The 25,220-nt window shown below is 40.2% G+C and overlaps 1 protein-coding gene across 1 annotated transcript in view; it reads right to left on the bottom strand.

Moving 5' to 3' along the window:
• The window catches only part of vps13a (vacuolar protein sorting 13 homolog A), a 178,007-nt gene that overhangs the window by 63,011 nt on the left and 89,776 nt on the right, over nucleotides 1–25,220 (bottom strand). The window contains 9 exon segments of the mRNA XM_034170409.1: nucleotides 1,113–1,273; nucleotides 2,404–2,662; nucleotides 2,829–2,981; nucleotides 3,190–3,291; nucleotides 4,778–4,921; nucleotides 11,458–11,667; nucleotides 11,785–11,928; nucleotides 12,966–13,150; nucleotides 13,871–14,127. Coding sequence (XP_034026300.1) covers nucleotides 1,113–1,273; nucleotides 2,404–2,662; nucleotides 2,829–2,981; nucleotides 3,190–3,291; nucleotides 4,778–4,921; nucleotides 11,458–11,667; nucleotides 11,785–11,928; nucleotides 12,966–13,150; nucleotides 13,871–14,127 — 1,615 coding nt within the window.

Below are 25,220 nucleotides of genomic sequence, written 5' to 3'. Positions count from 1 at the left end.
CACATACATACACATACATATATACACATACATACACATACATATATACACATACATACACATACATATATACACATACATATATACACATACATATATATATATATATGTATATATGTGATGCTTGCACCACCATCACTGTCTTCACTGTGAACTGTAGCTTGAATTCAGAGTTTTGGGTCGTCTCACAAACTGCGGCCCTTAGACCCAAAAAGAACAATTTTACTCTCATCAGTCCACAAAATATTCCTCCATTTCTCTTTACGCCAGTTGATGTGTTCTTTGGCAAATTGTAACCTCTTCTGCACATGTCTTTTATTTAACAGAGGGACTTTGCGGGGGATTCTTGCAAATCACAGCACTTACAGGTAACTCCAGACTGTCTTTGATCATCCTGGAGCTGATCAATGGGTGAGCCTTTGCCATTCTGGTTATTCTTCTATCCATTTTGATGGTTGTTTTCCATTTTCTTCCATGCATCTGGTTTTTTGGTCCATTTTAAAGCACTGGAGATCATTGTAGATGAACAGCCTATACTTTTTTGCACCTGCGTATAAGTTTTCCCCTCTCCAATCAACTTTTTAATCAAACTATGCTGTTCTTCTGAACAATGTCTTGAATGTCCCATTTTCCTCAGGCTTTCAAAGAGAAAAGCATGTTCAACAGGTGCTGGCTTCATCCTTAAATAGGGGACATCTGATTCACACCTGTGTGTTCCACAAAATTGACGAACTCACTGACTGAATGCCACACTACTATTATTGTGAACACCCCCTTTTCTACTTTTTTTTTTTTTTTTTTTTACTAATAGCCCAATTTCATAGCCTTAACAGTGTGCATATCATGAATGCTTGGTCTTGTTGGATATGTGAAAATCTACTGAATCTACTGGTACCTTGTTTCCCATGTAACAATAAGAAATATACTCAAAACCTGGATTAATCTTTTTAGTCACATAGCACTACTATTATTCTGAACACTACTGTACCCAACATCCAGTACAGGCAAGCATTGAACAGTGCACGAGCCAAACAAACAAACTACCAATAACCAACTTCACAGATAGAAAATTTAAAATAATGAATGAAACTAAAAATAAAGAAATGTTGTACCTGGAACGGAGAGCGGATCTTGATGTATTTGCTGCCTTCCACAGAGTAAATCTGACAGACCAGAAAACGAGTGACTCCAGAGTCTTTGTGTATCACACTATACATTCCCCTGCCCACCTTGATCAGGGGTATCACACTAGTTGAAGTGTGGCCAACTGGAGCTGAAATAGAGCAGTTCATATTTATTTGCTTTTGCCAACTTTTCTACATAGTAACAAACCTTTTTATACATGCATACTGTATTTGATCTATGAAAGCCCTCCAGTTAGCCAATGACAGAGAGAACATTTGCTCCACTTCCATGTCAAACCCTAACCTGCAACAATTACCCTGAGCAACAGCATTATCTTTTCACAGAAAAAGGCAAAAAGACTAGCAAGTCAAGAAAAATGCTAGTGAGGACGACAAGATGGCTGGAGAAGAAGACAAAGAAAGCATAGAGTGCAACTGAAAATGGAAGACAGAAGTTTTGCAGTACTGTGAAACAGTTCACAGAAGAGAAAACCAGTAAGATAGCAGCAGTGAATGACAAAGGGAAAACTTTAAAAAACAAGAAACAACACCCCCCCCCCCAAAAAAAAACAAAAACAAAAAACAAAACAGCAACAACAACAACAAAAAAATAACAAAGAAAACTGCCTGGTGAGCTGAAAAGAGCACTTCCAAGAAGCATTAAATAAAGAGTGCCCAGCAGTAACATCGCACCACAAAGGCACTTGCCAAGAAACATAGGCAGAAGGACTAAAACACTGGTCCTGCCAGTACTAATTTAAGGCTGCGCAACTTGGGAACTAACCAAGGGACAACTGAAGAAGCTCAACATATTTCACACTAGATATCTGAGAAGGATTTTCAGAATGCAGTGGCAGCCAACACATCTCCAACAGGACAGTCCTACAAATGGCAGAAGCAGAAAGGATCAGCCACAAAGTGCACGGGAGAAGATAGCCATGGATGGCCATGTGATTTAGTAGGCACCAGAATAGTGACTGTGCTGTTGCCCTGGAAGGAAAGAGGAAAAGAAACATGGTGCAGGATGGTGGCGCAGGAAAGAGAGAATGGGCTGGAATTCCTGGGAGAGACCTTGACAGCCAGCCAGACAGACAACAGTGGAAAAGTGTCCAAGCCTTGTGTGCCTCTTGGCATTCAGAAAATTAAGAGAGAGTTCTACACTGATTAGGTTTTTGATAAACTATAAACTCTTGATTGTACATATTGTAGCATTACTAAATGTCACATTCAATACACTGGTGTGGACTGTCTAAGGAGACTATGTTGCTGTGTAACTTACTAGGCTTGATGTAGTAGTCTTTCCCACTCAAGGAGGTCATAGCTGAAAACTGGTCAGAGTCAGGTTTTGCTGAATAGTCCATACAAAGTGTTTCTCCATGCTGCAGCTCAACGGTGCGGTTAGTGCCCTGCAGTCCAGTGGGACAAAACATCTCACTGTACTGGACAAACACCGGCAAACCCAGACGGTTCTTCACCACAAATGGATGTTCGTCCTTCTGGAAGCTCTCAGCCGTTTGTTTGGCAGCTTCTGCAAATGCCTGCAAGCAGGCAGAAAAATGAATGCATATGGTCATCTGTACACTAATATAATATGCATCTAGACAGAATCCTGACATAAGTGGTCAATCAAAATGTAACTAAAGCCAACATCACAATATTAACGTAACTGGTAAATGCTGGGATTTATTGGTAAAATGTTCTTACCGTGGCCAGGTTATTCAGCATGGATAGTCCACATTTGGAGAGGGTGATGTTTAGCTGGTCCTTGCTGCTGACAACTATTACCGTTTTATAGTCTGGGATATTGTAATCAAGTTCATCTGCCAAACCTGTGTAGTTCATCTGTTTCTTCTTCATCTGGTTATGGGAAGGTAAAATGTAAAAGGTTTGAGGTTTACTGGATTAACTAAGTGCTCAACATAGCATCTGTAGTAGTCAATAGTAGTTGTCAATTTTGAACAAAAAATATTGCTGCATTTTATACCACACATCTGTATTTTTTATTACTTCTGTTTTCTGTCTTATTCACAAAAACGTGAACACAAACTAACTAGTGTGTTAGTACTTTTAGTTCCAGTGTCCATGGCTTGAAACTGTCTTTTGTCTCATCCTCTAAGGGCTCCAGGAGCGGTTCCCACACACCCATCATCTCATTATAATAGTGGACCTGAGTAGAAAAACACATTGCAAACACAAATTAAGCTTCACCATTCATATACAACAGCAAGAGTTTTACTGATAACATTGAAAGCATGAGAAATCTAGTAATGTTGAAAAGATATGCATATACAGTACTTAATAGATTATTGGATGATAGATCTTTGAGAGGAAAAGAAAAACCATATGTTAGCAGAGCTCAATGATATCAGAGGTGGGGGACAACAAACAACAATTTAAAATATTTCTGTAGTATATTACATTAACATTCTGGTCCAGAATGTTACATTAAACGTATGACAATATAATTATAGCAAGGTATATCTACAGATGAGGACAAAATTTAGCCCACCTATGATACTGAATATTTTCTTCAAAATTTTCCCCAAGTGCTATTTTAATTGAGCAAGGAATTTTAGACAGCATTTCTAATATCTTAGTTTTATTTTATATGCAAACATTATTTTACTTTGGACACAGAAACAAAATTGTTTTGCAAAAACCAAAAAATACTGAATACAAAATGACAACCCAGACCCGGTTTTACTGCTGACTGCTTGAGGTTTTCTTTCAAAATCTTCACATATCCTATTTTCATGATTATTTCTACCTTGAGGAGATTCCCCAGTTACAGATGCACTCAAGCATCCCCACAGCATAATACTTCCACCCAGGGTTCTAGCTACGACCATTTTAGTGTCGGGTAAATTATGTGATCACAGCTAATAGCTTTGAGAGGCAGTGGGCCCCTGGACCTGTTCCCCCCCCGCAAGCTATTGGGTTTTATACCATTAAAACGTTATTGGCAAGCCTTATTTTAACTAATTTTGGGTGGTTTTAGATGCACTGAAAGCAAGAATAAAACAAAAAATTATATTTATGTTGTAATATTTGTAAGATCAAAGTTCTTTTTTGCACGTTTCTGTCAAAGTCTAAGATAATTAATTAAATAACACTGAAAATATTAAAAACATTATTTAATGGACACAGCATTCACTCTTCTTCAAAAATGACACACAGTAGTTTTTAGTCCAGCGAAGCAGGCAGTTTTTCTGTCATTTTTTTCTTTTGTTTTTTTTTTTAAAGAATTTGAGTAGGATTGCATTACCTTTTCTTTTTAAACAATATAGCACTTAACTGCCTTGTTTGAACAAGACCTGAACCTGGACTGGTTTGTCAAATCTGCTGTTTAAAATGAAAACTTTGTGAATCAGTTTCTCTCTCTCTCTCACTCTCACATATCACTCATTCATATCACTCACATCACTCATGCTGTTTTTGAAACTCTGAGCTTTTTGGAAACACGAAGCCTGTTTAGAAATACTGTATTGGAAATTCCTTGCCCTGTTAAAAAAGCATTTTGGAAAATTTTGAAGAAAACATTAAATCTCATAGGAGGCCAATAATTGTGTCATCTGTAAATAGAATGTGTATTTACATGCTGCTTGCACAATTCTGTGATTAAGCCTGTGTTCTTATAAAGTTGTGTGCATTACCTCAAGGTTGAGCTGGCTGTGTAAATGAATGAGTGTGGACCAGTTCTTGACATCTCCATAGAAGGAAGACTTGGCCAGAAGCATGGGAACAGTGCGATGTCCAACACCAGCCTCCAGAGTCAAGCAAATAGATGTGATGGCCACCTGTAAGGATGACAAAATGACATGACCTGTTCTTATACATGAAAGATGGGACTTATTTAATGCATTCTGTGTATACAACAAGGGCAGCATGGTGGCTTAGTGGTTAGCGCTTTTGCCTCACAGCAAGAAGGTCCTGGGATTGCTTCCCACCTGGTTCTTTCTGTGCTGAGTTTGCATGTTCTTCCCATGTTTATGTGGGTTCCCTGCGGGTGCTCCGGCTTCCTCCACTTCCAAAAACATGCAGATGAGGTGAAATGGTGATTCTAAATTGACTGTAGATGATTGTGTGGGCCTATTTGTCTATCTATATGTCGCCCTGCAATAATGTGTACCTGCCTTTTGCCCTATAATTGCTGGAATAGGTTGCAGCCCCCTGTGACCCTTGACTGGAGTAAACAGGTACAGAAAACGAATGAATGCCTGACTGTCCTAACACTGAATCCATCTCACATTCAGGATCACACCACTAAATACTATCATGAACACAACAGTCAATGTTATTATTACCGTATTTTTGAAGCAGATCCAGATTGTCACTGTAATTCAAAACCAATTGTTCTTTGACCCAATGATGAACTCACAACAAAATGTTTTTTTTTTTTTTGTCCTCAATTCAAAATCCACCCACCACTGAGTAATGATACACAGTATGAGACAGACAAGGGTGATTCCATAACCTCTGCTCCTCCTCCAAAAGTTAATCTTAAAGAAAAAGTAGTGGTAGTAGCAATAGTAGTAGTTGCGATATAGATAATGTGCAGGTGACACCATGGATCACGTGATATGTGTTTTCGCAGCCATATTGGATGGCAACTGTCACATTGCATGAACGGCAAATAATTGAACCTTTTGTTTAGCAGGAGTGCTCTTTTGCTTTATTTACAACTGTCTACACAAATAATAAAAATAAACCCCTGACTTCAATAAGCGGTGGGCATTATGTGCATTAAAAAGATTTTATATAACGGCTGAGTGGATCCTTGTCATTTGATTGGTGCTTTGTATGTCACATGACATGGATTATTCTTCCCATTTGTGTTGCATTGCATTTAGAATGCAAATTTGGTTCCATACGTTTGATACATTGCACGTGCGTGACAGTTTTAAACTTCTCAGTCGCATCTTTATGCAATTCTTCTGGATCATGCTTTTTCATTGCGCTGAATCACACTTAAAACAATTTTCAGTTTTGCAAATGCCCTCTTTATACAAATGAAAAAAATGACATGTTTACAAATACACATTTGAGGAGGCTCATTTTCCCATAACGCCTTTTGGCATCTGTGAGTGAATTAGCGTATTATTTTAAAACTAAAAGTTATGTGTGATATTTTCACTTTGTAAAACAGAGTTGACGTTAACATCAATAAACTGTTAGGAATTAGTTTGGTTTTTAAATGAAACTATAAGTCAAATCTGCTTTTCTTTTGATGCCTTGTGCCACATGTCAGGGGCTCTGTATGCTGTGAATGTAAATGAGTTTTCCTTACAGCAGTGGGCAGGGTGCACAACGGCAGAAGCACTGACTCATTGTTGGGTTTGTGAGTGCCATTGATTCTACTCAGAAGCATCAATGGTGCTTAAACTCAAAACTGGCTTGTCAGTAGCTGACAGTGTACCGAGTCAATGCTAAAAGTTAGGGGTTAGCTGAAGCTTCCGCTAATTTTTTTTTTGCGGTTTATCAGTTTAGCATTATAAAAGTTAACTTTTCAGTTAGCGGATTAGCAGTTATCGAAGCTGTTAGCTGTGCCCACCACTGGTTGCGTGCAACATCAGTGCACGTGGTCTATAGGTCCTGAGGCCCATTGGAGAGGGTCTTTATCTCTGGATCCCACAGCACGAAGCGGATAAGAGTCTACGACTCCCCCTGAATGAACACCAGTCCAACACAGGTTACTTCCCAAGCCAAGGCCAATACCCATTCATAGCTGGGTTGGAGTGAGGTAATACAGATTAAGTTCCTTATCCAAGGACACAGACAGGTCGTATGAGCGGGATTCCAACTGAGATCTACATACTGACAGGTCTTCTCCTTATTCACTGTGCTACCTGCTGTACTCTATTGTTAATAATAAAAAAAAAGAGCCAAATATTTAAAGAGAAACTCCGCAAATCTGGTTAGTTTCTTACAGTTTCATTGTTGGGTTTTTTTTTGGTCGCATTCTTCTCTACAGGGCTCCCCCTACAGCTCAGGAGTACATATGTCACAAAAGTGTCAATTATATATATATGTATATATATATATATATATAAATTATAAAAAAAAAAAAAAAAATCACTGCCAGCCCTGCCCCTCCTCTCTTCCTCCGCTGTCCATGTGCATTTGTCTTCAATGTTCAATGAAGCCAGCGACTACAATCCATGAAACAGTGCCAGTGGCTCCTCTAGTGGGTAACTCAGACCACCATGTGGAGAACACACAAGATTTTGTGAACAAGATCAAGGACCTTCAGCTGGAGGCAGATGAAACTAGGGTGTCATTTGATGTGACATCATTGTTCACCTGCATCCCCACCACTGAGGCCATCTCAGCTGTGAGGCAGAGACTGCTGGAGGATGCGTCTCTACATGAAAGGACCAAACTCACACCAGACCACATCTGCCAACTCTTGGAGAACTGTCTTAACACCACATATTTCCTGTTTAAGGGGGAATTATTCCAGGCAGATCCATGGTTGTGCGATGGGGTCTCCGGTATCCCCCACTGTGGCCAATCTGTACATGGAGCAAGTGGAGAAGAGAGCCTTGACATCTTTCATGGGCATCTCTCCCAGTCACTGGTTCAGATATGTCGATGATACATGGGTTAAAATCAAGCAACAGGAAGTTGAGGACGTTACAGAGCACATCAACTCGGTGGATTCCAATATCAAGTTCACAGGTGAGGATGCCAGAAACAACCATTTAGCCTTCTTGGACTGTGATGTTACAATTGGAGAAAACAGGCAGCTCCAGACAGGGTTTTACAGGAAACCCACTCACACTGACCAATATCTGCTCTTTGGCTCAAACCACCCCCTTGAACACAAGCTCAGGGTGATCAGGACTCTTCAACACAGAGCCCTGCAAGTGCCCACAATTACAGAGGGAAGGGCTAAAGAACAACAACTTGTCCGGAAAGCCCTTACAGTATGTGGGTCCCCACGATGGTCCCTGGATAAAGTGCAGAAGTCACAGAGAACAAAGAGACCAGACAGACAGGAGACGGAGACAAGAAGAAGAGGAGTGTCTCTCCCTTATTTAGCAGGAGTGGGGGAAAACTACAGAGGATCTTCAGACAGCACAAAATCCCAGTTTACTTTAAACCTGTTAACACCTTGAGACAGAAATTAGATCACCCTAAGGACAGGACCCCTAGTTACAAACAGAGCAATGTAGTGTATTCTATCAGATGTCAGGAAAACTGCAACAAACACTACATAGGTGAGACTAAGCAGCTGTTACACAAAAGGCTATACCAGCACCGCAGAGAGGGCGCTGGTGGACCTCAGTCTGCAGTTCATCTCCACCTTAAAGACACTAACCACACATTTGAGGACAAGGAAGTTAAAATCTTAGCCAGAGAGAAGAAATGGTTTGAGAGAGGGGTGAAGGAGGCATTGTATGTGAAACCCAGCCTTAACCGGGGAGGGGGTCTGAGACACGCTTTGTCCCCTGTTTACAATGGGGTACTCAGGTCAAAGCAGTTTCAGTCATTTGTTCATGGTTAATGAGTCATTCACATCATCAGGAGAGGCGTCAGTCCCATCATTAGGAGGGACAGCTACCCTGTCATTAGGAGGGTGCTAACTAGAGCACAATAGGTGCTAATTAAAGCAAATATTTAGTCACTAGCCAATAGCAGTCTGCCTCTCAGTAGGAGGGGTCTGGTTAGGTTTATAACTCCAGCTTTTGTGGCTTCTGTTTGTTCTTCTCTACAAGGGTCAGACAGAAGTCAGAGTACTAGAGCAAGGATTTTAGCCGAGGAAGCTTCTGCAATTTGAAGCGAAACGTCCTCGCGTCAAGCAACCCAGTCCAGTCGAAGATTCAAGCTTCTCTACTATAGTGCCAAGAAAGCAACAATACACAGAAACACATTGAGAACAGAGTTTATCTCAATATATGGCAAACGGCCATAATGAAAGGTGTGCATCCGTTTTGCACACCTCTTTATCGTCCAACTCTCACTATTTCAAGAAAGCCAGACACAAAGTCTTGAGAAGATACCAAGGCACTCATCTGATGAAAAAAGTTAAAATGCCTTTATTTTATGGGCAAATCATAACTAAAAACATGCACTTCGACACATTTCGGCTAGAACCGAAAGAACACCTAGTGTTCACTAGTGGTTAAGGTGTTGGACTTGAGTCCAGAAGATCATGGGTTCAAATCCCTGCCTGACTGGAAAATCACTAAGGGCCCTTGGGCAAGGCCTTTAATCCCCTATTGCCCTAAAGGGCAAGGCCTTTAATCCCCTATTGCTCCTGGTGTGTAGTGAGCGCCTTGTATGGCAGCACCCTGACATCAGGGTGAATGTGAGGCATTATTGTAAAGCGCTTTGAGCGTCTGATGCAGATGGAAAAGCGCTATATAAATGCAGTCCATTTACCATTTAACACTCATTCTGAGACAGGTCTGACTAAAAACCTCAAAATGGGTGGGTTAATAGGTGTGAACAATTGGATCATCAATTAACCAATAAGAACAAAGTCAGATAAAGGGTAGTCAAAGCTGAAACAAAAAACATAGGTGGCCAACAGGGGGCCTCGTGTCAGCCCAGCAATATAAAAATCCATCAGATAATATATCATAATAAATAACACATTGCTCATCACTAGGACAATAAGCTCTTTGGAGGAAATGGCAATATTCTATATCTTCATGGAGACCCAGGTATATAGTTGCTTTTAATCTAAAATTCCAAAAAGTCTCATGTTGATTCAGTTGTTTTATCCTATTGCCTCCTCTTATAGTTTGTGGTATGTGATCAATGCCAATAGCTCTTAAAATAGAAGGATCAATATTATGTTTATCCTTAAAATGACCAGCCATAGGATAATTGTCATATTTAGTTCTTATGGCATACTTGGCATGGCTCTGAGACTCTATCCTGTAAACGGCGTTTAGTTCTGCCAATGTAAAACACACTGCAGACTTGACACTCTAGTTTGTAAATCACAAAAGTAGTTTCACAATTAATAAAATGTATTTCATAAGTATTGTCTCCATGTGTATTGTAAAACGTATTACACTTGGCCACATTAGGGCAATGGTTGCACTGACCACATTTAAAGCTGCCACACTGTTTGACTGATAGCCAGGTATTTTTTGAAGGCGTTGGCAAATAGTTATGAACACATTTATCGCTCAAAGTAGGCGCACATTTAAAGCTGAATATAGGGGGTTCCAAAAACGCATTACCTAAAGAGGCATCACATTGTAGTAAGTTGCAGTTATTCTTGATAATATTTTTAATGTGGTGTGATTCTGTACTGAATCTAGTGGAAAAGAACACCCTTTCAGATCTCTGTCCTGCAGTCTTATTTTCTAAAAGGGACTGCCGTTCTAGCCTTCTTGCTCTATTTTTTAGCATTTATAAGGACTCTCTTTTTATAACCTCTTTGAATAAATCTGTTTTCCACCTCAGCAGCTTTTGATCAAAATCATTTATTTCATCACAAACCCTTCTAAGTCGCTCGAACTGGCCATAGGGTACATTGTCTTTAAGATGTCTGGGATGGAAACTCTTAGCATGTAAGAGAGTATTAGGACAAGTAGGCTTTCTATAGATGGTGGCATGTAAAAAGCCTGCATTATCTCTAAATATTTCCAGATCCAGAAAACAAATCTTTTGCTTGTCAAATTCCAGAGACAATTTGATGTTTCTATTAGTGCTATTAAGAAATTCATAGAAAGACAAGTTCAGATTCAGATCCTGCCCACAACAGAAAAACATCATCTATGTACCTGACCCAGTAGATTTATCTTATCACAGAAAGAATGTTTGGTGGAATACAATTAAAGCCAGACACAAGCTGACCTGTGTGTGACCCCTTACATGGTCACATGCTCATTTTCTCTTCATTTGACAGTGGATTTTTTTTTATTTAATTTTATTTTATTTTTTGCTGGCTCTGCTGTGTCAATGAATGTGTAAGAATTAGTCTACGTTGCCTGGTTCTTAAAGCTGCTAGCTCGTCTGTGTCTCGACAAGGGGTGTGTTGTAGTGCCATAAAGCAGTTTGTGTTTTTCGCAAGACCAGAGACTCTCGTTCAAAGGATACTGGGTCGGAGTATCACTAGTTGCAATGCTGGTTTTCTGTTATGAGATGCTTTGGGAGGGGAGAGCCCGCCATTCTCCCCAAAACAATCATTTAGCGATTAGTACTCACAAACTGTAAAAATAAGGTAAAAATGTTGCATAGCCCCTCTTTAATTCAAGGCCACTGGCTGCAATTTTGGTTTTAACATTATCCTCCTGAGAACCATCTGCTAGAGGACATAATGAATGGGCTGGGTCTCAGGAGGATATAGTTGATTCAATGTGCGATTTTATACCTGCATTGACTCTCCCTGTGGGATCAGTGGTGACTGTGACTTTGTGTCCTCATCCTCTTCGTCCTCAAGGAACCACAGCTTCAGTTCCTTCCAGCTCCTTCTCTCCCACAAATCTGGAGGCACGGGGCTCTCCAGCTCCTCGGGTGTCTCTGCCTTGGGAGTCAATGCCGACTGGATAGTTATCACTGTGTTGATGATTATTGGAGATACCTGAATGGAGAAAAATGTGCAGTTCGCTACAAAAAGTAGTGCACAAAACCACTCAATGAATAGGAATCATTTTGTTTGAATGATGATTTCTTCACATATTACTGGGTAACGTCCTACCTTCAGTGTCAAAGCATTGATGCAAACATCCATGGTCTGAGGTGAGCCTGGGGGCTGAGAACTATGGAAGAGCACCTGACAAGGCTGCAGCACAGTCGTCACATTATGTTTTCTCTTTTCTTGCAAGAAAGGGCATGCCACAACCTACAATGGCAACAACAATTAAAAATATTTTTTCACATGAAAGATTACGATAAAATTATCCAACATCCTCACTTTAACCCTCTGGGGTCCAGGGTATAATTGGTCATTTTTGACTACTTTTGGTTTTACTTTCATAATTTACCTTACAAAACCGTTAACTTTGCCCTGTTTGGTGCCATTTTTTTCCAACACAACCTCACCTCTGTGTCTTCAGTTGTTCTTTCATTCTGGCATACCTATTTACACAATGAACCTAAATTCAAACAAAAACATAAAATTCAAACAGAAAAAAGTTTTCTTTTTTTTTTACTGTGAAAACTACAAACATTTTTATAACTTAGAATGGAAATATAAATTGTAAATTTCAAAAACATCTGTACAAATGTAGCAAATAAAGAAAATGCAGGAAATGCTTCAGGTGTTTCTTGTACAATTATTTACAAAACAATAAGATACACAAATTATTTGTGCCACTCAAAAAAACATTTCCTGTCCAACACAACACAGAGTTAACAGTCCTGACACACAAGAGGAGTGTCACTCCTTCTGTTGTCCACCTGGAGGCTGTGTTGGCATTTTTGTCTGTCTTTGGTGACGTTGTGGCTTAATCACCTCAGCAATCACCTTGTGACTGATTGGTTTAGGTCAAGGCTTTTTCCACTAATGATAAAGGGGAAGCAGTGTGTTTTTTTTCCCTGCAACTGCTGCACTGAGGGAGAGCTGACAGGGAAGTAGAAGTCCCGTTTGCTGTGCATTTCTACAAAAATGCACAACAAAAATAACCACAGCATTCTGGAAAAAACATGGTGAAAATTATGAATCATGATTCAAGTTTTACTGGGCCTATCAACAAATTTAAAAATTGGTATATAGTTTGAAGTCCACACTTTCAACACACATTCAAACAAAGACTTAGTCTGATGGATTTGATGGGATGGCCGCTTAATTCGGTCATGTGACTTTTTCACGGGATGTGTCAGATGACTCCAGAGGATTAATTCTTTAATATGCTTTGACATGAAAATAAAAATATGAACCTTGAGGTCCCTGATGACAGCAGTCATTTTTGATCCTTCTTCGCCACTTTTCATCATAAGATCACACTGTGTGGTCATTACCAGGGCTTGGGCATCTGCACGTGTTAGATCAGCCACAAACACAATCTCAGGGTTCCTCACCAGAACCCTTATCTCCATCTTTGACACTGTGGCAGGAGCTACACCTAATGGCAACAGAGCAGATCAGAAGAACAAATAAATGGCCACTGGCTTGAAAAATCAGCTTAGCCATAATGCAACAAAAGAAAACATTATTATTTACTTACAAGAAAACATAAATAATAGTCTGCAATAATCCACACTGCCCTGGGCAAACACTGATAAACTTACGACTGACAAGTGTCACTTTTCTGCAGAAGGCTTTTATAAATTACACCCCCGTGACCTTGACATTTGACACCAAAGACAACAGACTTCTTAGAGTCATTGTCCCAAACTCATACCAGGCTTGGTTACAATCAGGCAGTTTAAAAAAAAAAAAAAAAAAAAAAGTTACTGCACTCAGATTTTTTTTTTTTTTTTAAAAAGTACATCATCATGATCATGACCTTTGACCGCAAAAATCAACAGGCTTCTTGGTGTCACTGTATGTAACGCATATACAAAATTTGTTGACAGTTAGGCCAGCAGATCTTAAGTAATCTCTTTCACAACTGAAATGCTCGCTAAGTGACTGAATGACCAATCAAGTGAGTGAGTGGATGCACACTGTGACGACTAGCTCACTGGCTAGTCCTAAGTTTTTAAATACTGTTTTAAGAGCTTCTGTAAAGTAAAAAAAAAAAAAAAGATTCTGAGCATTAAAAAAAAAAAAAATTTAACTGACTAGATGGATATTATAGAAATATTGTCATTTTAGAAAATAAAAACTGACATTAACTCACTCGACTCTTTAGATGTGGCAGCAGAAGTGGTGCTCTTTTTATCTGCTACTCCAGTACTGATCTTTGTTTGTGGAACCTTAGCAAAACCTTGCTGGGTAGCCGTCACAAAAATATCTGCCACAGTGAGCAGGAACTCCATGCTGGCACACAGGTAAACATCTTGCACAACTGTGTTGAGATTGGTGCCATCACGGCCTTGATGGTAATTTACTTCCACCATCACGTTCTGTTCAGCTCCAGGACACATTGCCATCATCCTGGAAAGGACATTGAGTGAGATCAGGGTTGAAAGGTGAGGAGTGGGTGCAGATAAAGAGATTAAAAAAATAAAAAAATAAATAAAAATCACACAATTGGAAGAGACACTAAATCTATGTACGGTTGTGCATTCAGAAAGCATTCAAAGTGCTTCACTTTTTTGTTTCTCAAAATTCTACACACAATACCCCATAATGACTAAATTTTTGAAAATTTATTAAAAATAAGAAACTAAGAAATCACATGTACATAAGTATTCACAGCCTTTGCAACTGAGCTCAAAATTGAGCTCAGGTGCATCCTGTTTTCACTGATCATCCTTGAGATGTTTCTACAGCTTAGTTAGAGTCCACCTGGGGTAAATTCAGTTGATTGGACATGATATGGAAAGGCATACACCCATCTACATATAAGGTCCCACAGCTGACAGAGCATGTGAGAGCACAAACCCAGCATGAAGTCAAAAGAATTGTCTGTAGTCAGGCCTGTATGGTTGAGTGACCAAATGTAAGCGACTACTTAGTAAAAAGACACAAGCAACTAGTTGGTAAAAAGACACATGGTAGCCCACCTGGAGTTTGCCAAAAGGCACCTGAATGACTCTCAGAGCATCAGAAACAACATTCCCTGGTCTGATGAGACAAAGACTGTACCCTTTGGTGAGAATGGCTGGCGTCATGTTTGGAGGAAACCAGGCACCAGCCCTAGAGTGAAGCAAGGTGGTGGTAGCATGATGCTGTGGGGATGTTTTTCAGCAGCAGGAACTGGGAGACTATTCAGGATTGAGGGAAAGATGAATGCAGCAATGTTATGCAAATAATGAATGTTTATGAGATCAATGGTACAAATATTTCATGAGGTGAAAGCTGGAACATACCATTCAATGAGACCCCTGAGATCTTAGGGGTCAAAGGTCAAGGTCGCTTGAAAAGATCCCACATTTTGGTCAATCTAAATATATAATGTACAGCTTCTTTGTATTTTAGCAAACAATGTCATATTATGCATCACCCAAACTTAAAATATAGTTTTTTGCTCATTTTCTTTCATTTAGTGTATTGTCCTTACAATATCTATGCTATCTGATCTAAATAACAGGCACAGTTTGGAGGCAGAGTCAGACTTATTTTCCATACCATGCATCATACCATACAGAGGTGAACGTGCTCTACAAAATTTTCCCACACACATTAGCTTGTCAGAAACCACTGTTGGTTATGTTGAAGCTGTATTAACTGATGGTGTTGCAGCTGCACATATGATCAAGCCAGAGACTGCTAAAACCTTTCAAGACTATGCTGACAGTGTTTTTATACCATACATAGTATCACAGTTGACAGGCACAAGATGCATCGACATTGGTTGGGATGTGCACCAAACAAATAGCCTAAAAGCCACAACAAGACAGAGGAGAGGAAAGGGAACTTGGAGAAGAGTGGAACCAGGCACTCTGATGCCAAAGAACTGGAAAGATTTCTTGTCTGTGGAGGAAAACAAAGCTGAGCTATTTCAATTTCTCTCTATTCAAGTGGTTAATACACCATTATATCTTGACAAAGAAGTGTACCCCACAAACAATAATACTGTCCTCTGTTCTCCTGGGGGATGTGACGTGAGTCTCCTGTGTCCATGCACTCATGAGGAAGCAGATACTCGTCTCTTTCTTCATGTGGCGGATGCAGCCAACAAGGGAAACAAGAAAGTGATGGTGCGAACTGTTGATTCTGACGTGGTCATCTTGGCAGTGGATGCCTTCAAGAAAGTCAGTCTGGAGGAAATGTGGATTGCCTTTGGAGTTGGTAGCAGTTTCTGTTATATAGCCATTCACAAGGTGGTTGCTGCACTGGGTCCTTCCACTAGTTCTGCACTGCTAGCATTTCATTCTTTTACTGGCTGTGATACAACTTCTTCATTCTGCCGTCATGGTAAAAAGACTACCTGGGATACATGGTGTGTATATCTAGAGGTTACAGAGGTTTTCCATGAAATGTTGCAGATGCCTCAAGAGTTGAGTGATCTTTCGTTGTCTCAGCTTGAATGTTTTGTTGTATTGATTTATGACAGAAGAAGTGCATGCTCAGAAGTCAATGAGGCAAGAAAGCATCTTTTCACCCAGAGGTTAAGATCACTGGAAAACATCCCCCCTACACAAGATGCTTTGAGGCAACACATCAAAAGAGCAATGTACCAAGCTAACATATGGAACCTTGCCTTGGTTCCTCAACCACATTTGCCCAGTCCCTCAGACTGGGCATGGATCGACACAGATGTTGGTTGGCAGCCACTTTGGACAACCCTCCCTGAGGCATCACAGGCTTGGTATGAACTTGTGCACTGTGGTTGCAAAAAGGGATGTGTTGGGCACTGTAAATGTAAAAGGCACCATTAAAATGCACAGCACTGTGCACATGTTCTGATGACTGCAGTGACTAAAACATTGTTCACTAGTTCTACTAGTTCGCCATGATGACTGATTTGATGTAAGTGCACGTGTTTGACTTGGTAGCTGGCCTTGGAATGATTGAAGCAGAGATCATAGAGAACGATGTCCACTTCCACCCCCTATGGATATAAAAGGGGAGCCACTAGTGAAATGGAGGAGGAGGGGAAGGGATAATTTGCGGCGCCACGGTGTATGATGTGAGGATGCACTGGCGGGTTTATATCTCCTGGAAGATGGGAGATGGGTGAGTAGATGGCTGTCAATCATCCTACGGGCTCCTCCCGGGCTATGTTTAGAAAACATTTATGATGACATGTTGTGGACACACCAAGTTGTAAACCCTTCTTATGAGTTCAAGTCTGTTGTTTCTGACGTGTTGAATTTAGGCCTATGTTTCTGTACATTTTTGTTGAATCCATGTTTATAGGTCCGTTCTTTTGCCTGGTTCATATTTACATGTTCTGATTCAGAACATGTAAATAGACTGACAAATCAGTCTGACAGCGTCAGACTGATTTGCTGATGCTGGCTCACAGATATGGCAACTTGCTTCCGACAGATTGTTTGTTCTGACACTATTCTGAACTTTACACGGTTGTATATGTTTCTTTTATTTCTGTTTAGTGCTCTTCTGGTTATTAAGTATATCTACTCTGAACGTTACTTAACTACAGTCCTGTTGTGAATCGCTAGCGCTTAGCATTAGCCAGCTAGGTCGACTCCTCCCCTCCCCCGTCGTTACTTTTATAGCTGTTTCTTTTTTACCTGTTTAATACTTCTGATAGTTTTTCAGTGTAACTGCTGTGAATTTTAGGTAATTATTTTATTCCTGTGTAAGTTGGTTCCACTCCTCCAGCCAATGCAAAGGAGTCGGTATCGGGTTATTTGGTCACGTGACTTTTAGTCAGGATTCTGACATTTTGCTGATTGGCTGAGACACGCCACTGTCTGATTGGCTGCAGCCTTTATTTACAACATAGCACTGGTACCACAGTCTCTGGAGGAGTGGAACCAACTTACATTTTCGGCGGTTACGCCACAGCCAATCACAGAGCGTGGCATGATAGCCAATAGCAGCCGACGTATCAGAAGACCAATCACAGCCATGTTTTCAAAAACACGCTACCAGTCTCTTTGTATAAGAGATTGTGGTACCAGTGCTAACTCCTGTGTAAATCTTAGGAGCAGCGAGCATTTTCACTAATGGTTAGCTTATGTTAGCTAGTTTGACCCCCCCCCCCACCAGTGTTTCATTTTTTCATTTCTTTTTTTTATACTTCTGTTAGTTAACTGTTTAGTGTAACTGTTGTGAATTTTAGCTTAGTACTTTACTCTTGTGTTAATCTTAGGAGTGGTTTACTTGTAGGAGGGTTTTTTGCCCCCCCCCCCCCCCGTTTTTTTTCTTTTTACTTTTACTGTTCTGAAAAGTCTAATACTGCTGTTACTTTTTCAGTGTAACTGCTGTGAATTTTAATTCATTTATTTGCATCTGTGTGAATCCTGTGTGAGCCTTAGGAGTGGTTAGCTTATCCAATATTGGTTAGTTCGTGCTTGCTTGGCTATACTCTTGAATTTCTTAGCGCACAAAGTACACTACCTACTTTACACCCTCCGTAAATCCTGTGTGATGTTGGAAGATAGGGTGGCTCTCTTAGAGACTCGTGTCCATAAGTAGGGATGGGTATCGAGAACCGGTTCCTTTCGGGTATCGTTAAGAAATGATTCGATCCACCGACATCAATAAGCTTTTTGCTTAACGATTCTGTTATCGGTCCTTCAGAGTCGCCGTTATTTTGGGGGGTATATGTCAGGAAAATGATTATTTCTCTACAGTGATTACAGACCCTGTAGCGGCTCCATAATCAACTTTTCTGCAGTGCGGCTTTGCTTTGAACCTTGAACCAATCGAAGCAGTGGTTCGCAGATTGAAACAATGCTTCGATTGCTTCGTTTATTCTTTCTTTCTTTCTTTCTTTCGCTTAATTTTCCCCCCACTAAAACCCTAAAGAACATACGTCTGTGAGTATTATTTCCCTTTATGTTAAACTGACCTGTTATGGTCTTCTGAAACAGTTGATAGATGTATTTTATAACTTAAAAACGGGAGCGATGCTAACGCGTTAGCATGTCTATGGCATTTTCAATGTTAAAAGTTAGCATTAAGCAGTTACAGCTGTCATCACGTTCGGGTGCATTTGTTTTCAAATTGTAATATTTTTTAAATTTATTTTTGTTTATATATTAATAATCTAATGATTATTATATACAATATATACTTATATACAGTTTTAGAGAAAGAGACACAAAGAACCTGAATTGAAACACAACAGAAAATATAAAACCAACTAACAATGAACATACATAAATAAATAAATACATACATACAGAAATAAATAAGTGACTCTTACACCTCCATTTCATCCCTGTCTTATTTAAGTTTAATGACAATTTGTTTCGGTCAAACCATATTTTCAGTTTGTTAATTTCTTCAGTGATTTCCTCCAGAACTATCTGCCAAGCTAGAAAACTGCTGCATCCTAGTAAGAGCAGAATACTACTGGAATGAATTTGAATAAGGAAAGTTGGGTTTTTTTCTCACTAAATGGATGCTGCACTCACTGCAGTTTATTGTCTGGAATAGTCCCAGATTGCATTTCACAGCTTCTAGAATTCATTTTCGCGCACGTGGTGTTGGGGGGTAATTTTGGGTTTCAGCTTTTTTTGTTTTTCGTCACTTTCATCCCTGAATAGGTCAATCGTGAGTCACTTTTTTGCGGATTAAAGTTACTAACTGGGACTCCTGTCTTGTTGCAAGAAAGAAATGAGAATCGTCCTCCGTTCTGTTCACACAGCTCCAAACACTGTGCGGCTCTCTGCCAAGTCAAGTTAGAACAATAGAGTCCAGTTAGAATTATTAACTTCAAAGCGAAACACCGTTTTGTTTATTTTTATTTATGTCTAGAGATCAAGGATACAGTGACCAGTTTCATATTTATTTACTTTAACACTCAATGAAATACATAGACCTGTAAAGCCTGCTTTTAGTACAAAATTCACGAGGTATCGATAAGGGAATCAATAAGGAATCGGATCGATAAGCATAATCGATAATGGCATCGATATCGATAAAATCTTATCAATACCCATCCCTATTCGTAAGTTACAGCAGCTTCTTAGCTTAGTGGAGTTAGATGTTACGGGCACTCCAGATGAGGTTAGTGTTGGGCCGGCTAGTGAGCCCATTAGCATCAGCCTAGAAATGCCGGCTGTGGAGGACGGCTTTCGGACTGTGGCTAGGCGGAGGAAGACCTGTAGGGCTTGGTGCCCGGTTGTGGTACCCCGAGTACACTTGCCACTGCGAACTGTGAATCGGTTCACCCCCTTGGAATTACCTGATGTGAATTTTCCGAGCCTACGACTTCCACTCCTGTCTCCAGGCTGAAACACAGGACTTTAGTGATAGGGGATTGTATCATCCGCAAAATCAGGTTACAGACGCCGGCTGACATTAAATGTATTCCTGGGGCCAGAGCTCCCGACAATGCATCCCATCTTAGGGTGCTCACGCTGCAGAAGGGAAGAAAGACTAAGAAACATGACATGAGATAAAGTCACCAATGATATCAGGATGAAGCACTCAGAGGTCACAAAAATGGACATAGAAAGGACTTGTGACCTTGCCAGAAAGATGTGTCGCCATCGAGTAATAGTCTCTGGTCCCCTCCCCTCCCGGGGTAATGATGAGGCATTTAGCAGGCTGACATCGTTAAAATAGGTGGCTGGCGCAATTTTGTAGACAGCAAGGCTTTAGTTTTATTGGTAACTGGCCTTCGTTCTGGGGCCGCCGTGGCTTGCTGATGTCGGACAGCCTCCACCTTACTGGGGAAGGCACCGCCATCTTGTCTGCGAACATAGATAGAGCTCTACAGGGAGGGTAACATTAGGAATTTACAGCAGACCATGGAGCAGGTGATTAGAGACCCTGCAAGGCTTATGACAAATGTGGTTGTGAAATCCATTAGCTTAGCAAGGAAATTAGTGCAGAAAATCCACTATGGTGATAGTGCAGTTTATTTGCCAGGGAGGGAAATTCAACAAGTTGAGACTATGGCCTGCTTCTGTAGACGTGTCAATAAAAAAATTATAGAGGGATATGCTTTGCAAACTCAATCCCCATTACTACATTGGATGATGTTGAACTTGAGGATGGCCCAATGATTGTTCCAGCAATAGCAAAGATTTCGTGTCTGCTACCTATGACGCGCATGGATTGTCTCAAACGTAAACCTACTTCTAGGCATCTTATATATGCTACTCTGGAACCACCCCTAAACCCAAACAGTTCAACTGTCAACCCCACTGAGGTCCTTAGTCTGGGTCTCATTAACATAAGATCACTATCCTCAAAATCACTGTTGATTAATGATCTAATTACACTATGTAACAAATTTTTATTTTTGTTTTGTTCCTGGGTACACAGTGTGTTTTCCTAACCTGTCATGCCTTAAATAAATAGAAAATAGCTGTTATTCCACAGAAACTTTGCTTCTGTGATCAGGACAATGATATTTTGAAATTTGTCTGTTTTCAAGAATATTCTCGATTTGCCTTCACTACTACTGAGTAGTCTTCTAGAATATTCTTTAACTGCTAGAACTGTCCAGAATTTTCTAGAAGTTTCCAGAATTATCTAGAAATTTCAAGAAACTTTTAGAACTTTCTAGAACGTTAAAAAAAATAAAATCAAAGTTTGTGCTGAATGTAGTCATTTTTCCATAGACTTTAGACATAAGCAGTTGAAATATAACACTTAGAAGCCAGGAACAAAAATTGTGTTACATAGTGTTATTGATCATCACTTAGATATGATTGGGTTATGTGAAACCTGGCTTAAACCTACAGCTGTCCTCCCCTTAAATGAGGCCTGCCCACCAGCATATACATTTAGTCACGTACCTGGTAATGTGAAGCAAGGCGGGGGTGTTGCTCTTATTTATAAATCTAGGTTTAGCTTATTAGCTGTTGGGGATCACAAATATAACTCATTTGAACATCTGATTCTCCGCTTTGCTCAGGATATTACACATTGCCAAGCTCAGAAGAATAAAAATCAGCCGTATTACTTTGTCACTGTATACAGGCCTCCTGGCCCATATTCTGAATTCTTAGATGAATTTGGTGCATTCATCTCTAACCTGTCAACTAGTGCAGATTACATTCTGATTATTGGTGACTTTAAATGTTCATATAAATAAGCCTTCTGATCCCCTCTGCAAATCATTTATGGAAATTGTGGATGCATTAAGATTTCGGCAATGCATTCGTGACTCGAATCACATTAGCAGAAATACCCTGGATCTGGTTCTTGCACATGGTATTGCTGTCACGAATACTGACATCATGCCTCTTACATCAGTGGTCTCTGATCACTCACTTATTAAGTTTACAGTTTCGCTGCCGTTTAGTGGAACAACAACCTGCATCAACTCCTCAACTAAGGCTGAATTTGAAGCTAAACTGCCTGATGTCTTTGCCTCACATTTGGCAAATACCCAATCAGTAGACAGTCTTGTGGACAGTTTAAACTCAGTGCTCAAAACTACACTCGACATGACTGTGCCACCTATGTTAAAACCGCGCTCCCCCAAAACACAGTCACCTTGGTTCAATGATTACCTGCGTGACCTCAAGCATAAGGCAAGAGGTCTAGAACGGAAATGGCGTCGTTCAAAATGAGAAGTTTTCCACCTTGCATGGCGTGACACTATCTTAGACTATAAGCATGCATTACTGGCTACAAAGCGGATCTATTACTCTGATCTGTTCAACAAAAACAAGTATAACTCAAAGTTCTTGCTCGACACGGTGGCAAGACTTATTCATGGACAACCACCTGTAGTTTGCTCTCCTTTAACAGCACAAGATTTCCTGGATTACTTTGAGAAGAAAATTGAAGACATTAGGTTAAACATATCCCAGCATGCCCTAACCCAGCCACTACGCCCTGCTATTGAGGTGGGTGCCATTACTGAGGTATTACCTAGATTTACAGAATTTGATAGTATCTCACTAGGCATGCTGACAAAACTCGTAATGTCAACAAAAAGCACAACCTGTTTATTTGATCCTATACTAACAAAACTGTTTAAGGACCTATGGCCCACTCTTGGGCCGACTGTGCTGTTCTTTAACTTCTGGATCTGTTCCTAAATGTTTCACATCTGCAGTAATTAAACCATTACTTAAGAAACCTAATCTTGACCCTAGTGTATTGAAAAAACAATCGGCCGATAACAAATCTATCATTTTGCTCTAAAATTCTGGAAAAAGTGGTGTCACAGCAACTCGTGGACTATCTTACTGAGAATCTCTTTGAGCCACTGCAGTCTGCTTTTAGAAAATATCATTCCACAGAGACGGCTCTCACTAAAGTGGTGAATGATCTTCTGCTTACGATGGATTCGGACACCACTATGGTTCTGGTGCTGTTAGATCTCAGTCCTGTATTTGATACCGTGGCTCATCATATTTTACTTGCTAGAATGGGAAATCATTTTGGGATTACTGGGAGTGCCCTTGCATGGCTGACGTCATACTTGACCAGTCATTCTCACTGTGTTTTGTACAGTAACACTACCTCTAACCTTAGTGACATGAAATTTGGGGTTCCACAGGGGCCGTCTTAGGCCCCCTGCTTTTCTCCCTTTATATAGCGCCCCTTGGGCACATACTGCAGCATTTTAGGATTACCTTTTACTGCTATGCTGAAGATACTCAGTTATACATGTCGATAACTGCTGGTAATCTCGTTCACATAAAATCCTTAGAAGATTGCCTTGCATCAGTGAGAAGTTGGATGTCTAGAAACTTCCTACTTTTAAACTCTGATAAGACTGAAATGATGGTTCTTGGTCCAGTGAGACATCGGCATCAATTTGACCAGCTAATGCTTAACCTAGGCTCGTGTGTCATGCATCACACTGACAAAGTGAGGAACCTTGGGGTAATTTTTGATCCTACATTGTCCTTTGACCTCCACATTAGAAATATTACGAAGACTGCTTTTTTCCACCTGCGAAATATAGTGAAGATTCATCCCATCCTGTCTATGGCTGATGCTGAGACCCTGATCCATGCATTTATCTCTTCTAGACTGGACTACTGCAATGTTCTATTTTCTGGTTTACCACAGTTTAGCATTAGGGCTCTGCAAATGGTTCAAAATGCTGCAGCCAGACTTTTGACACGAAGCAGAAAGTTCAACCACATTACACCCATTTTGGCATCCCTTCACTGGCTTCCTGTCCCATTGAGTTCAGATTTTAAGGTTCTGCTACTAGTCTATAAAATTGTTCATGGACTGGTACCTCCCTACCTTGCTGACATAATTAAACCTTATGTACCGGCCCGGGCTTTGCGTTCTCAGGGTGCAGGACTACTTTGTGTCCCCAGGGTGAATAAGAAGTCTGCAGGTCACAGAGCTTTCTCTTATCATGCCCCTGTTCTGTGGAATGATCTCCCTGCATCAATAAAACAGTCAGATTCTGTGGAGACTTTCAAGTTAATTTTAAAGAGTTAATTTTATTAGGAAACTGAGCGGGCCACAGCCTCAACTTTACCTAAATACTGTCTTTTAGTGAAGCTTAGGGCTAGTGGCCAGCAATCACCTTAGTATTTCTTGGTTTTTTTTGCTGTTTAATGCTGACAAATTATACCGGATTTCTTGTCTTTCAGATGCCTGATTCTGTTTTTTCTCTCTGTTTAAGGTGCAGCTCCATCCAGAGATGGGAATTGTATTTGTGCTGGAAACCCTCCTGTCCTGTGCACCAACAGCATTTCCTGTATATTTGTTTTGTGAATTGTTCTGTAATTTGTGTTTGTAGCATGGCCCAAGCAGAGGGTCACCCCTTTGAGTCTGGTCTGCTTGAGGTTTCTTCCTCAGAGGGAGTTTTCCTTACCACTGTTGCTCTGGGGGTTAGTAAGGTTAGACCTTACTTGTGTGAAGTGCCTTGAGGCAACTCTGTTGTGATTTGGCGCTATATAAATGAATTGAAAATCATGTAATTGTTTGATAAAACACAAAGAAGCTGTACATTTTATATTTAGAATGACCAAAATGTGGGATCTTTTCAAGTGACCTGAACCTCTGACCCCTAAGAGTGACTGTTATTTACCTCTGGAGGTATTGGACATATCAGAAGTGAGTTTTTCATGCTCAGAAACATGGAAATATACATTTAGTTCACATTTCCATCACATTTAGATCCTAAGACACATCAATTTCTAATTTAATACATAGAAATTTCATATCTTACAGGTCAGTGACCTCTAGCTGCCCCCAGGGATCAAACTGTGAACGCCTCCACATCTTAAATCAAAGCTTATGTCATCAAGAGCAAACCCTGAAAGTTTCTTTCATTTTGTGCATAATTCTTATTATGACCAGAGCCCCACTCGAAGAGACTTTCGTCTTTTTCCCGTCATTAAAGGAAACTGCTTAAACTTTCAATGTTTTAAAAAAATAAATAAGAAGGTCGGATTGCATTTTTCTCCCCTTCAAACATTTTGGAGGTGATGTCATCGCGCTGTGTTTTGGTTGGTATTATGTCGCGAGGTCGCACAGAGAACTGCAGCAGCCATATGGCGATA

The sequence above is a fragment of the Thalassophryne amazonica genome, chromosome 5 (genome assembly GCF_902500255.1).
Source record: "Thalassophryne amazonica chromosome 5, fThaAma1.1, whole genome shotgun sequence".
Lineage (NCBI taxonomy): Eukaryota > Metazoa > Chordata > Actinopteri > Batrachoidiformes > Batrachoididae > Thalassophryne > Thalassophryne amazonica.
This window is presented reverse-complemented; position numbering and strand designations above follow the sequence as displayed.